We start from the raw sequence: 14,998 nt of genomic DNA, 5'->3' as shown, positions 1-14,998 counted from the left end.
TGCAGTGATCAGTAAAAGCTGCTTTAACAAAGCCCAGCAGTAGCTATCAAAAGCTGAATAGTGAATGTTCCAATACTCAAACTCATTATGTAAATCTGACACAGAAAACAATGAAAGGCAGCTAAAAGAAAATAAAGAAAAATGCATTTTTAAATGTTTCCTTTGTATTTTCAAGAGCTATTCCTCTTCATACCAACAGGTGGCGCAAGCTGATATGTCTTAATTGGAAAACTGCTGTTGTTGTTCTGTAACTATGCATATGTGTATCAACATTTCTGTGTCAGTACTAGTTTCACATAACAATAATGAAAAAGGTCAAATGTGAGGCCCAGTCTAATACTTTTAAAAAGCATTAAAAATCATTTCCATACTAATTAATTTAGTTTTGCATCTAGTTATTGGTTTCATAATTTAATCTCTTCAATAACAGATGTGTTCACTTTTCTCCACTATCCCTACCAGGGCCTTTCTTTGGCTTTCTTGGTAATGTTTTCATCAATTTAGTCAGAGCATGTGCATTGTAATACAAAATGACTAGGAGATTAATTTCAGCTGCAGCAGAGGAGAAACACACACACACAAAGACTTCCCCTGTGTGTTTCTTTTTTTTTCAGAGTAGGTGTTCAGAAACTTTTGGCCTTGACTATGGAAAACGTATTAGCAAAGCTTTGATGAGTGAATACATGTATATGTTTCTGTGAACATACTAAAAGGCTTCCAGTCGTAATCTGGCCATCCGCGAACATCATTGTTCTTGCTGTTCTCCTTCTCGAGCCATTCAATAAGAGGCTGGAAGTACTCCATGAGTGGCTGGGCACTCATTTTGGACTCGCCAGTGATCATAGCCATAGCCTCAGGCCAGGGCTTGCTGAATCCCAGCTTCATTACATCACTGAAAACAGCAATAGAAAAGTTACAGAGAAGGTCAGAGAAGACTAGGATAACTAATAAGAATGTCTCGGATAAACAATTAAACTGCCAGTGCTGAAAACAAAAAATAGCATACATATGAGCGGCTGCACTTGAGTGTGTGGAAGTGTGCGTACTAACCCTAAGAGCTTTCCAGCTTCTTTGGATTGGTAGATGTCACAGGTGTATAAAGGTCCATTATGCTTGGCAGCATTACACAGAGCTTTGTGGAACTGAAACTGGATGACGAAGCTGACAAAATACCTGATTGAAGATGATTAAAAAAAGTCAGCACTATGCTCAGTGTACAGTGGTGCTACTGCACAAGAGTAAGATCATGTTGTGTTCCAAAGCATATTTATCTTATCAATCATGATGAGGTGATATTGAATCATTTATCACTTATCGGTGATAAAATATCACGTCTTTGTTCTTGAGAATCAGAAAACCTTACCTGACGTAGGGAACGTTAGCAGGGATGTGGAACTTTGCACCTGGGTCAAAGTCCTCCTCAGTGCGTGTTACAGGTGGGCACAACCCCTGGTACTTCAATCTGCAATACAAAGAAAAGACACATGCATGCTTGTTATAATTACTTAGGGAATCAGCATCTATAAATGCAATAAATGCATTTCTGTGATATAAACTTTACCTGAGGTTCCACCATTCTTTATTGTACTCGGTGTGCGGGATGCGTCCATCAAACACCTTCCACCTCCACTGGTCCATTAGGTAGCCGAAAGGTAGGAAGGCAATCTTGTCAAGTGCCATGCTCATCAGGAAGTTGATGTCACTCTCTAAATGAGGCGTTTATAAATGCCAAAATCATATGCTGTAATACAGCAACATGCATTTGAAGATTTTGCTTTTGTGGCAAACGTCACTCACCATAGTTGTTCTCAACCTTGTCCAGGAGGCCGATGCTCTGCAGATGTTTGGGTGTTGACACAGACAAGGCAAGCACATCTCCGATGGCCTCGTGAAAGCCGGGGTTGGCTCCGTCACGGAAGGACACGGGCTGGTCCTTGTACTGCAGGAAATACTGAATGTGGCCCATCTCGTGGTGCACGGTGATCAGGTCATCCATAGTGACAACAGTGCACTGCTTGATCCTGGAGAAGCAAACAAAGAAGTCATTAGAGCAAATTATGCAAATGATGTTTCAAAGACAAACTCATGATTCCACCTCACACAAAAAATATTAATAATAGACATAATAAACATATATAGTTGACATGTTCTGCTAAAAAAATATACAAAGTAATACAAAAATACCCTTTTGCTTGGCCCTGCCTATCTTTGCCTTCTCAGAGCCAATAGTTTGTCTTTGAGGTCAAACTGTGGCAGCCCAACAGGAAAGAGACATATAATTTCATTACCAGCCTTCTTCGGGGAGTGCCTTTGTTAACTATCATATAAAGATTCTGAGATTTGACTGATATTCTGTAAGATTTTGGTAAGGCTTCCAGGCTGCTACGTGTCTCTTGATTCTAGCTTGAAGGGAAAAAAAGTTAGGCTCAACCTGAAGTCTTTTCGGTTATAGAAGTCCCACGCAGAGGCGTGGCACACCACCTGGCGTCCATCAGACGGCTTCTCCAGCATAGATTTGCTCCAGAATTCCGGCGGCATTGGCTCCAAACCCAGAGAGGTGAAAAATTTGTCAGATTCCTGAAACATTCTGATGGCATCCCATCCCTGAGTGAGAGAAATGAGAAAGACTGTAAGAAAAGATGCTTGCATATGTTTTCTGCGTGCTTCCTTGGATTTTGATGTGTGCAGTAATGGCTTTAAAGCAACAGCTGGTTCATGCATCGATTCACCTGCTGCACCATGGCTGGGGTGGCGTCAACCTGTGTGGCGTCTGGATAGGGCATGACCAAATCCATTATGCCAGACCACGTCTGTGCCCACATGTTGCCTGAAAAAGAGAAAAAACAGCACTCATGTTCCATATTTTTAGTCTTAAGAAGTCAGGGAGAAGGTCATCGGCTGTGCCAGTGTTTAACCAAGTGAGATTTGGGACTGTGAGTCGCTCCAATCCCTGACCATGTGGAACTGTCACACACAATCTCACGCTTGATGCCCCTGAAAGCAAATTAAATCTTGCCTAAATCCAAACGCTTCTACAGTCAACGACAGAATATGAAGGGGCCACGCTCAGACATAAAAGGAGAGTTTTGTCTATAGTGTTAGAATACTTGGGATTCCAAAGTGAAACGCTGGCTGAAAAGTGGTTCTGTCCTGTGACCTGAAGTCTGAAGTCAGTATAGAGCCTCGAGTGCAGTCAAATCGCGTTACTTACCAAGTAAATGAGCAGGAATAGGCCCCTTTAGGTTGATATGGTTGGAGCCATATTTATTATATAGACCCCTTCGAACATAAGCATGCAAGTTCAGATAGAGTGGCTCCAGCTCCTTCCACAGAGTCTCCAGATCTTCTTCAAAGGTAGGCGTTTCATACAGGGAACGCCAGAAAGCTCCATTATCAGAGTGACCTACAGAGAATGCCAGATTGAAATACCTTAATAGTAATCATAGGAATACTTTAAACATCATCATGTAAAGTGTTTTAATTTGGAGAAGTGATTTATTTCATACTACTAGGGTGGCAGAAAAAGGCTGCTGTTTATTTGAGAGTAAAACATTCACCTAGCATGTTGCATAATCCAACAGTTTTTAGTAAATAATTAACAGTATATATAGTTCAAATCTGCTGACTGTATAGCAGATATCTTTTTATTAGGTCATCAATTTCTAAACACTGACAAATAATGTGTAATCATAAACTCTTTGTACCATAAAATGTGTTTTTATTGCTATATAACGTCAGCTGTCTGGTGCGATAATATATCCTGCTGTGTCACTGCAAAATGGAAAAATCTCTTTGATAAAATACCTGACAGGACAATTTTTTAAAAAGACACATTTTTAAAAAAAATTTCCAGACTTTCTTAGGTAAAGAAAAAGAAAAACCTTGGGCGTGATGAAGCTTAGGACTCTGGCTGAGGATAAGTGTGGTGTAACAAATGATTTAACTCCTGGTCTTGATAAAATGTGAATCTGTGTGCAACAATTTAACAGCAAATCCTTATATGTCCTCATTGTTTAAATATACAAGCAGCCAAATCCCGTATGTGTACACACAGCTCTGTCACTTTGGAGATACTGTATATGTACACACACACTTTGTTAGACACACTTGTTCAGCTGCTCATTAATGCAAGCGCTTAATCACATCAGCCAGTCATATGCCAGCAGTTCATAAAGACATGATCAAGACGACCTGTTCAAGTTTAAACAGAGCATCTAAATGAGGAAGAGAGGTGATATGAGTGAGTTTTGAATGTTGTAGTCTTTATGAAACTGCTGACCTACTGGATATTTCCCACACAACCATCTCTGGGTTTTATAGAGAATGGACCAAAAAAGAGAAAATCCAGTGAGCAGCAGTTCTCTGGGTGAAATGCCTCTCTGAGGAATGTTTCCAGCACTTTGTTGAATCTCTGCCAAGGAGGCAGTTCTGAATGCAAAAGGGTCGAACTCAGAACATAACAAAGTATCTGGTGAGTATAAATATGATGGACTGACTAAAGCAGTTCCTTGACTCCACTTATTTATACTAACCACTCTTTGACTGCCATGCATCTGAAAAAAATCAGTTCTATAACTGCTGTCTCCATCAAGGCCAAGCTTTTTAAAGTTTCCCAGCAGGACAGATTGATGAAGAATCTCACAGTAGGTGTAAAATTACATTTTAATGTCATACCATTTAGTGTGGCAGCCTTGTTGGCCAGTTCAACATATCTCTTATAATCCTGACGGAGTACTTTGCCAGCAGAATCTCGCCATCCTTTCCAGGCAAATAGCAGCTCATCGTAATCCCTGGACTCTGCCATGATCTTCTGGAGATCTGAAACAGATTTTAAAATATTTCATCATGCGAACTTTGCCTACTGTATATTCTCTAAGGCAGTGTGATAATAATTGCACTATTTAGCATTATCACGTGTATCAGCTACCAAAAGCCATTATTTATCCGGAAGTCAATCTGCAGCATTTTGTCCGTAGTCATACCTGGATCCAGAGGGAGGCATTCATTATTCTCTCTGCAGACCTCAGCCACACTGTACTTGGTCTCCATGTTGGACAGGAGTGTATTGTACTAAAAAGGCAAAGAAACTACTTTTGATCCCAATGAAATTATCAGCAGGTTGTGACATTTACTAAATGTATATGATACATGGCAGCTTGTTTTTACACGCGCCAAGACCTGAGTTGGCTAATATCTCATCAGATAAATGCATTTCTTTGAGTATAGAGTAGGGTTATTTGGACCTTTCTAAAACAATGCCAACATATTCACATTGGTGCAAGTGGGTTCAAAACAAAGAGACATTCCTTTAAATATATTTAATATACAGGCTCTGATTGTGGTAGCTTATATTCTGCCTCCCTTTTTCATATGCATTGTTGTTGGGGAACACTTAAAGGTGTTTTAAACATCGAGAACAGCTATGAATACTCTCACACATTTCAGGAATTTAGGTATTTCCTGCACACCTCTTCCAGTTCTGCTGAGGGGAGCGCAGCCCTCTCGATGTCACTGAGTTTTTTAATGATGCGTTTGACCGAGCCATCTTGGAAGTCAGTGGTGTCGTACTGACGGGCCTGCAGTCCATACTTCAAGGTGTGTGCTGACATCTCCAGGTTCTTTTCAAGCTAGAGAAGAATAATGAATAGCATTTTTTTAATATTAAACAATTTTTTATTATATGCCAATGAAAGCAGGATGGATGGATGGATGGATGGATGGACAGACAGATCAACAAATGGATGGACAGATGGATGGATGGATGGACCAGTGTATAGGTAATTAGAATCATGCACACATGCATTTATTAGTGACACATCAACTCAATCAGTTATTGATTCATTGACACAGTTTGATCAAGAAAATTAATTTTATTGATTCAGCGAAACCATGAGCAGAGCTGACGTTGAAAAGGGTTAAGGTGATCTCCTTTGAGCTGGTTGGTCAGTGGGCCTCACCATTGCCTGTTTATTGGCTTCATTGAGGTCGGTGTTGTACTTCCAGGAGGCCTCAGTGTATGCATACCATACCACCTCAGCTGTACTGTTGTACTCTTCCAGAAGCTTCTGTGCATCAAGCTCATCTGTGTTCTTGTCTGCGTAAACAGGAAAAAACAAAGTCAGCTAAAAATAAGTCACCTAACTAATGTTTCGTATCTGAGTAAAGCTGCAACTTGTGAATGACATTTATAAGATGTAAATAATCTTCGTCCTCAATCTCCTAACTTACCAATATCCTCTGGGTAGCCTTCAGGCATAGGTGGGACCCAGTTGAAGTCTGGCCATCCCAACGTCTCATTCACATTTTGCTTCTTCAACCAGTCAATAATAGGCTCAAAGTACTTCATGAGGGAGCTGGCGTTTAATTTATTAGTGCCTATAGCATCCTGGAGCACAACTGGCCAGCTTTCAGATGAGCCGGCCTGAAGGACTTTCCTGGAGGGATAAGAGTGAAAATGCATTGCAGCTTTATTTTTTTCCCCCATAAGCCATTAATTATAATCCTGGTATTTAACTTGAAGGTATAATCAGCTCACTTTAAAATGGCTCCCGCCTCTGCAGACCGGTAGATGTCACATGTGTGCAAGGGACCTGTGTGCCTGGCTGCTTCGCAAAGTTTTTCATGAAACTGGAACTGAAGGATGAAGCTGACAAAATATCTGCAGGGCAAAAAAGAAAAGCTTTAACTTTTGCAAATGAAGTTCGTATACTGCCCAAGGTATAAAAAAATTTAAATTACAGAAAAAATTGACTATTTAGATGACACAATTTATGTAACTCTTGTATGTGTTTGAGGCCACATATATGCAAGCTCTGCAATCTTTTTCTGTTAAAGTAACTCAGCCTTTGATTTTTATTTCCAACTCCTAAATGAAACCAGATGGAGTCAGAGGATTTTCTCATACCACCCCAGCTTCTGCTACATTTCCTGCTATTGTAGGCCTGTAGTATTGTTTTAAAACCGCAATGCAGTGCCCCACACAATACCATACTTTTCAGCTTGTCAGGCATTGTTGCATGTTCACTGCCTTAACTTCAGCCACAGAGTTACCCTTCACACAATACCTATTATTAAGGCACTAATACAGTACTGTGCAAAGTCTGCACACATGGAAATGCAGTACACAAGGCAAAAACATAGTTTGTGTGATTCGAACGATGAAAGTCAATATTTAGTATGATCGTCTTTATTCTTCAACACAGCCTGAACTCTCCTAGAGAAGCTTTCTTGTAATTTCTTTAAGAAGGCTTCAGGAATAGTTCTCCAAACTTCTTCTTGCGAGACCTTCAAAGCTCCTTTTTGGATGTTGGCTGCCTTTTGTTCTGTTCTCCGTAAAGATGATCCTACTCTGCTTCAATAATGTTCATGTCCGGACTCTGGGGAGGCCGATCCATGACTGATCTTGTTCCATGTTGTGGTTTTTTTCTATCCAGGTACGCTTTTACTGTACTGGCAGTGTGTTTGGGATCACTGTCATGCTGGAAATTTAACTCAGTGCAAATCTATAACATAATATTACATGGTGGATTAAAGATTTCATAATTCCAATAATACTGACAAGATCTCCTTCACCACTGGCTGAAATCCAACCCCAAACCATGACAGAGCCTCTATCGTGCTTTACAGATGGCTGTAGACACCCATCCCTTGAGTTAGGTGAGTTGTGTTTTTTTACGCTTAAATAATTTATAGATGAACGTTAAGTGGTTAAACAAACAAACAAAAAATGTTTAAATTCCTCTTAAATGGTCAGCTACAGGGACTGGACCACAAAAACAGCCAGTGTCCCAAAAAATTTGAAAGATTTCTACTCAAGACCATTTTTTAAGAAGATCATTTATTAAGAAGTCCGGCTCCTTAGAGGCAAAATATAAAGAAATAAAGGGTGGCTCAAGACTTTTGCACAGTACCTATACACACTCCAGACAGTCTCCATTTTAAGGGATTTAAAGTTTAAAGCATTTTGTCTTTATTGCACTATCCAGGTATGCTTTTAGTAGCGTACAGTGTGCAGTAGTGCTTGTATGAACACCACATTAATCAGGTTCCTGGGACTGTCCTGAAAATATCAATAATCCAATCGATCGTCTCCATCACAGGATGCTTACCTGATGTACGGCGTGTTCCCAGGGATGTGGTATTTTGCCCCAGCATCAAAGTGCTCCTCTGTACGCCTGGTGGGTGGGCAGATGCCTTGATATTTTGTTCTGTTAAAAGAAATAAGAGACAGATTAATCCAGCCAGCCAATAAACCTGAGACATCTGCTCTAATAATTACCAGTTTGTCACATGTCAGTCATTGGAATTCTTTTCTCCTACTGGCAATCGTTTCCCTCCAAGATGAATAAAGCACTAACTTTCTTGAGTCTATGCTAGTTCTCCAGCACCCAAAGATGCCTTTTGTTACTCGACTATAGGTTTATCAAGAAAACCTTTCTGTCAAAACATATTTCACAAACAATTCTTTTAACTTGTACAACAGTTTCTATGCATAACCTCCTACCTGAGATACCACCAGTCAGCATTGTAACGCTCCGGAGGGGTCTTTCCACTAAAGACATCCCATCTCCAGAGGTCAATAAGGTAGCCAAAGGGAAGGAAGGCTATCTTCTCCAGAGCCATTTTTAGCAGGTAGTTGGTGTCAGTTTCTAGAGAAACACAAAGCGTCATTTAGTAAAACCAGACAAACAAACAAATAGGATAAGAAAGATATTGATATAAGAATTCATCTCAGTTGTCTGAGTGTATAAAAATCGGGATTTTATTACACTTCTGGTATTAGAATCTTGGGGATAAATTACACAGTGTTGCAGTGTTGAGCTTCTAAAAGATGCCCTTACACGGAAGCCTTCTTAGTTATGGTACTGAAGCCCACCAGAAGGGATGTTGGTGGTATGGAAAGGTTTTATTTCTGTGTTCATGCTATTACCGATGTCAGATGTCACAGATTCCAGAAGATTAATGGTTTCCAGATGCTTGGGCGTAGAAACGGAAAGGGACAAAACATCACCGATAGCCTCGTGAAAACCAGGGTTGGCTCCACGGCGGAAGCCCACAGGCTTGTCCTTGTACTGCAGGTAGTACTGAATATGTCCCATCTCATGGTGTACAGTGAAGAGCTGTTCCATCGTGACTGTGGTGCACTGCTTAATTCTTAAATAGGGAATGCAATGTGAATAGAATTGCTTTTTATGTTTTATTAGCAATGAAAAATATGTGAAGCACAACTAAAATTCATTTTACCTGAAGTCCTTGCGATTGTAAAAGTCCCAGGCAGACGCGTGGCACACCACCTCTCGACCCTGAGGCTTAACCAACATGGATCCCTCCCAGAACTCCTCAGGCATCCTCTCCAAACCCAGAGAGGTGAAGAACTCCTCGGCCACACGAAACATGTGTGTGGCGTTATAGCCCTGCGAAGTGGAAACAATCAGACTCGTCGCAATTAATGCTGTTTGACAAAATTATTATAATTGCAGTGAAAGCTTGATGATCTGGAAGAACCAGAGAATGTTCTTTCCCCTCTTCCTTTAACCTAATCTAGTTCCATAAAAGCTTCCCGTCCTACTTACTTGTCTGACCATTTCATCAGTCACATCAATGTTAGGTTTGTCAGGAAATGGGATCATCATATCATAAATGTTGTTCCAGGTCTGGGCCCACATATTTCCTGGGGGTGAGGAGGAAAACACACTTAAGCAACAGTTCTAACTTACTTTGTTGTGGACCACTCACAGGCACTGTAGGAAATGCCTGCTGCAGCATGTTTATGCACAGCAGTGAGATAAGAGCATTATACTACTCCCATGGTGTGCCTGCATCCTAATTCTCTGAGCTCATTGGCCATGGCATATGTGTTTACTACACATGATTTAAAAATTACTGTTTATGTAATGGAAATTAATGTTAAAAATAAATAAATAGTAATAAATTACAAATTAAAGACCACCCTGCCCTTTCTCATTTTTTGCTATATTTTTTGGCCGACCGACTCCTGAGTAATGCATGCATGTACGTGTAGCTCATATTGGATGGATACTACATGCATTTTACCTAGCAAGTGAGCAGGGATAGGTCCTTTAAGGTTGATGTACTTGGGGCCATACTGGTTGTAGAGCTGGCGGCGAACAAAGGCGTGTAGATTCAGGTAGAGGGGCTCAATCGTCTTGTAGATTTCTTCCAAGTCCTGCCTAAAGGTTTCAGTCTCATACCAAGAGCGCCAGTCATCTCCAGTGTCCTGAAATCCTGAACAGGGCAAAAATGTTAATGTGGTCATTTCTACTCCTGTGTCCTCATTCTGCTTTGCTTCTTCTTCACTCCATTAGGAACCTCCTGCTCGATATCAACAGCTAGCAAGGAGTACTTACCATCAGCTCGCGAGGCTTTGTTGCTGAGCTCCACAAAGCTCGGATAGTAGTTTTTGAGTGGCACACCTGACGCATTGTGCCAGCCCTCCCAGGCATACAGCAGTGTCTTGTAGCTCCTGGAGCTAGCCATGATCTCTGTGAGCTCTTTAAAACAGAAATGCAAAAAGATGTGGAAAACGTGTCACAATCAGGAAGATGCTAATCCGGTGCATTACACTCAAAAGCTTCAGGTTTTCCTGAACACATGGTGATTTGCTGGTGGTTAGATTTCTGTCTGCTCACGTTATCACAGCAGGAAGACTTGTGATAACTCTGTGTTATTTTGACAATTACTTAAACCAACAATTTTCTTCAAAATCCCAGAGAGAGGAAATGAAGGTTAGGAACAGGGGAAAGTTGAGCCGCACAGAAAATGGCAGGGAAAAGCGGTACCTGGAAGTCTTTGTTATGATAGAGACAGTAGTGTTTTTGTGAGGGGATGTGTCACGGAGTAACCCAAGATGGATGATTTCCAAGATTAAGAAACCAATAACAATATAGGGACTGCACCTTAATGAACGCATTTACTTATACAAACAAAAAAATTGTAGCAGAACTGATTGGTTGTGAGCTCTTGCCTCACTGTTACTTTATGAAGTTTTTGCCAGCAAAGCACAAAAGACTATTGTTCACAATTAACACTGTTGAAGTTAAAAGCTACCCATGTGTTTTTTCTGTAGATTTTCCATTAACATAACCACAGCACTTCCCCTGGAGGCCTCCCTGAAGTGAATATCCCCATCCTGCTACTTTTAAAAGCTGATAAGATCTTAATCACTTAAAAGTGTTTTCTTCCCCAGGCATTGTTGACTTGTTCATATTCTTTAACACTGCCTTGTTTTGACTTGAACATCCTAAAAAATTCTTGCATCATATCATTTGTGCAGTTTGACCTTCAAACTGAGGATTTATTATAGCGTACTCACCAGGTTCCAGACTCCAGCTGATGTTTGGCTGTGGGTGCACCTTAGATGTCGAATAAATATTGTCCATGGTGCTCAGAATGGTGTTATACTGTAGAGAATTTTTTAAAAAGATACAAAGGAGTTTAGCAGTGTCACAAACATGGTTACCGAGTCGTCAGATATCTGACAGACAAACCTGCTCTCTTTCTTCCGGGAGAAGGTTGGCAGCACCGAGTAGCTTGATCTTTTCCATCAGTTTTTTGTCTTTAGGGTCAGGAAGGGTGTCGAGAACTCCAGAAGAGAAGACCTGCTTAGCCTTCATCCCCCATGCCTCCACAAATGCCTGTTCTTCAAGAGATGCACTTACCTAAAGACAAAACAAGGTAGACGTAAATGATACGGCTACTAAATATTTTAAACAGTGCATTGATAGGTCTCTCAAGAGGTAGCAATAATTAATAATTATCAAAAATGTTTATGGCATGTGTTTTTTTAAACCATGAAAAAGCCAAAGGTGCAGGGTCATTCTTTTTTTTCCTTCTTTTTTTTGTAAATATTTGAATTATTGATAAGTGAACACTTGAGAAAACTAAGACTTGGTGAAAGTCTCTGTTGAGCTGTACTGTAGGAACTAGCTGTTGGCACAAAGTCATACGGGGTTGGACTCTTATTATCAGCTTGTTATAACACATGCCAGTTTTTTGTGAAGACTGTCATCCTCCAGAAAATGAAAGGACGGATCAGTTTTACAAGCTGCTATTATAGACCAGAGTGCACTTTCAAACCAATGTAACTGCCAGCATCCATGTAAAACATATCTTATGCAACGCGGGTGTCTTTCTTCATCTTTGTCTATGTCTATATTTCTGCATCATGAGTCTGCAATTAATTTTTCCGTGGACCCACACGAGAAACTGGGACTGTTGTGGAGGGCCGCACCAACTCAGTAGGACTGAGTCTGGCTTATCGGTGTGGCCCTCCACAACAGTCCCAGTTTCTCGTGTGGGTCCTCGGAAAAAAATGTATTGCCCAAGCAGCACAACTACAGTGGCATACTGAAAGACACAGTCAAAGTACTAAGCCTGACCCAAAAAGTGACTCCCACATAAAATAAATAAATATTTATGTTTACAATCTATTAAAAATAAATAATTAAATTTAAAAATAAGAGCAAGTCTCCCTTAAAGAATCATGCAGATTTCTTGAAATTTGCTGGATGGCTAAACATGGAGTTTGAAGCAAGGATTTAAGCTAATCTTTGTCATTTCTACTTTTTCATCTAATGTCATCATTTTTTCCAGTTCTTTAACCATTTGTTTTACCAGCCTTCTGTCTTTGTCCCGTAACTGTGTAACTAGAATATGCGGGTTTATTGATAGCTGTAACAATACATCTTCCCCGTGGTGGCAATAAAGAGCTCTACCTATCTACTGAGCAAGTGCTGAAGAGTGAAATAACCCTTGCTCAAGGATAACATCTCTAAAAAAAAAAATACTATAGCTACTCAAGTCCACATGCTTATCTGCGGCTCCATTAAGTGTCAAGAGTTTCTTTTTGTAACAATAAGTCTCAGAAGAATGAATGCACTCAAGGCCGCTGTGCCGTTCAACACTGATTTGCTCCTCTATAAAACGTGCATCTTATATGCACCTCTGACTTTTTTTGTAAAGAATTCCTTTAATGGTGTTGCAGCCTTTTATTATTTGTAGTATGTGTAGAGAAAACCAGACTACCTTCTACAAGTATCAAAAAAATTACAAAATAATTGCACACGCATATTGGAGCCATTTAGGAGCCTTCCCTACAATAACAGGCTGCGGGAGAAGGGAAAAAACAAAGAAACGGTGCGGCTGAGAAGCATTAACTCTGACCTTTGTGCTCTACCTCTCAATCTCTATTTTTCTCAATCATTTTCTCTCAGCAAGCTTGCACTCAATTTCTGCTACATTTATATATTTTCTATTAGTAATAAATCTGTTTACAAATTTATATTCAATTTTACCTTTTGGAATGAGCTGTCTCACCTATTATTAGCATTTAAACTGATTACAGAAATACAGTCTTTACATTTCAGTTTTTTAAAGATATTTTAAAACATCTGCATCTCAAAAAACACTAATGTTGAAGAAAAAGTTATGCAGCGTTTTCTATAATATGAACACATACAAGTAGCATTGAAAAAAGAAGAAGCTCTGTATGTTTGCAATGAAATGGATGCCAAAGCCTCAGGTCTGATTTTGACATCTGCTGGTATTTCACTTTGTTTCCTATTGGATCCTCTCCACGTACAAAAGTTTAATTTGCAGTGACAATCACCTTTGCCTTCCTTGAAGCTACAAGCAAAGTGTGTTTGTGCACATATTTGCTTTTTGTGAACGATCAGTGAGCAAATATGACTTATCAAAATATTTAACTGCACAAGATTTGCTGAGCAGCCCATATCGCAAAATGTCTCTGTCAAGCTGACTGGCTGCCAGATTAGACGGAGTTCTATGCTCGGATTCACTTTGATCCTTCTTTAAAAAAACTCAGGGGAGGAAAATATGCTCATGCGCAGCATGTCATATGTTGCTTGTCTTTCACCTTCCATCACAAAAGCAGGCTGCGGAACAAAACACATTCTGTAGACTGACCCTGTTCAAGGAGTTCGGTGTGGGACACCTGTTGTGTGTGTGTGTGTGTGTCAGGGAAGTAGTGTTCAAAGCCTAGATAGTTTACCAAATTCCTGTTTCGACAGCTGTCCAACAGGACTTGGATGTTTGACTATTTCATGGGCGTGCGTCTTTTCCACACCTCAGCAGCTTTGTTGGTTTCTGTTTCCAGTCTCACTGTACTTTTCTGCTGCCTTACTGGCTTGTCCCTAAGCTTTTAATGCAACTGTTTCTCAGACCTGTGGTAACATGCAGTTTTAGAACATTAGCAATCTGATATTAACGTATCGCAGCTTCCTTCTAAGAAAACACATTTTGAAATTGCTTTAAAAAGGCATTTTACTGGCTGCAAATATTGCCACAACGGGCTATAAAGACTACTGGTGTGTGCAAAACTACATTTAGTAGAGGGTGCTGCCATGAGGACAAAATACTTCAAGCAGAAGAATCATAAAGCAAACAGTTACTCGAGAAAAAAGGCCAACATAAGAGCAGGCGAGACCCATTAGAATTATATTTTAAAGACATTCACACCACAGGCATTCAGATCTCATTTATTTTCCAGTAAAGCGCAAGCAGAGTTGGCTGCGTTGGGAGGAAACTGAGCATGCAATGCTGGAGAGAGATGAATAGTAGGACTCTCCAAGTCAAGCAGAGCTGAGTTCCCCAGAAAACTCTGCATTTCTGGTGACAAGATGCTAGTACTGACAAGAGTGATGTACAGTGGACAATGAAATATCAGCATGAGAGAAAAAGTTGCCCACCGAGTTGTCTTGTGAGCTCGAGACTGCAGATGTCTTACCTGAAGCTTTGAGTTGTGGTCTGTTATGTTGGTGTTGTAGTTCCAGCTGGCAGAGACACTGTGGAAAAACACCTCCTCGGCGGTGCTGTTGTAGTCACTGAGGAACCTTTGTGCATCACTGATGGTGTCTGAATATTCCCCAGGCAGCCAGCTTTCTGGCAGAGCCTCAGATAGCCCAAAGACTGGCAGCAGCAGCAGTACTGACCACAGAAACCTGTCCAAACCAGTACCCAT

At 40.4% G+C, this 14,998-nt stretch overlaps 1 protein-coding gene across 1 annotated transcript in view; it reads right to left on the bottom strand.

The window, feature by feature from the left end:
- ace (angiotensin I converting enzyme (peptidyl-dipeptidase A) 1) overlaps window positions 1-14,998 on the bottom strand; it is a 17,999-nt gene extending 3,001 nt beyond the window's left edge. The window contains exons 1-24 of the mRNA XM_031739682.2: window positions 14,765-14,998; window positions 11,508-11,678; window positions 11,333-11,420; window positions 10,368-10,511; window positions 10,054-10,245; window positions 9,573-9,670; window positions 9,244-9,413; window positions 8,930-9,153; window positions 8,504-8,648; window positions 8,109-8,207; window positions 6,536-6,658; window positions 6,229-6,434; window positions 5,958-6,094; window positions 5,469-5,627; window positions 4,983-5,070; window positions 4,675-4,818; window positions 3,212-3,403; window positions 2,730-2,827; window positions 2,432-2,604; window positions 1,798-2,021; window positions 1,562-1,706; window positions 1,364-1,462; window positions 1,051-1,173; window positions 708-892 (exon numbers count right to left, since the gene is read on the bottom strand). Coding sequence (XP_031595542.1) covers window positions 708-892; window positions 1,051-1,173; window positions 1,364-1,462; window positions 1,562-1,706; window positions 1,798-2,021; window positions 2,432-2,604; window positions 2,730-2,827; window positions 3,212-3,403; window positions 4,675-4,818; window positions 4,983-5,070; window positions 5,469-5,627; window positions 5,958-6,094; window positions 6,229-6,434; window positions 6,536-6,658; window positions 8,109-8,207; window positions 8,504-8,648; window positions 8,930-9,153; window positions 9,244-9,413; window positions 9,573-9,670; window positions 10,054-10,245; window positions 10,368-10,511; window positions 11,333-11,420; window positions 11,508-11,678; window positions 14,765-14,998 — 3,661 coding nt within the window. The remainder of the gene's footprint in view (window positions 1-707; window positions 893-1,050; window positions 1,174-1,363; window positions 1,463-1,561; window positions 1,707-1,797; window positions 2,022-2,431; window positions 2,605-2,729; window positions 2,828-3,211; window positions 3,404-4,674; window positions 4,819-4,982; window positions 5,071-5,468; window positions 5,628-5,957; window positions 6,095-6,228; window positions 6,435-6,535; window positions 6,659-8,108; window positions 8,208-8,503; window positions 8,649-8,929; window positions 9,154-9,243; window positions 9,414-9,572; window positions 9,671-10,053; window positions 10,246-10,367; window positions 10,512-11,332; window positions 11,421-11,507; window positions 11,679-14,764) is intronic.

Source organism: Oreochromis aureus, linkage group 8, assembly GCF_013358895.1.
Source record: "Oreochromis aureus strain Israel breed Guangdong linkage group 8, ZZ_aureus, whole genome shotgun sequence".
NCBI lineage: Eukaryota > Metazoa > Chordata > Actinopteri > Cichliformes > Cichlidae > Oreochromis > Oreochromis aureus.
This window is presented reverse-complemented; position numbering and strand designations above follow the sequence as displayed.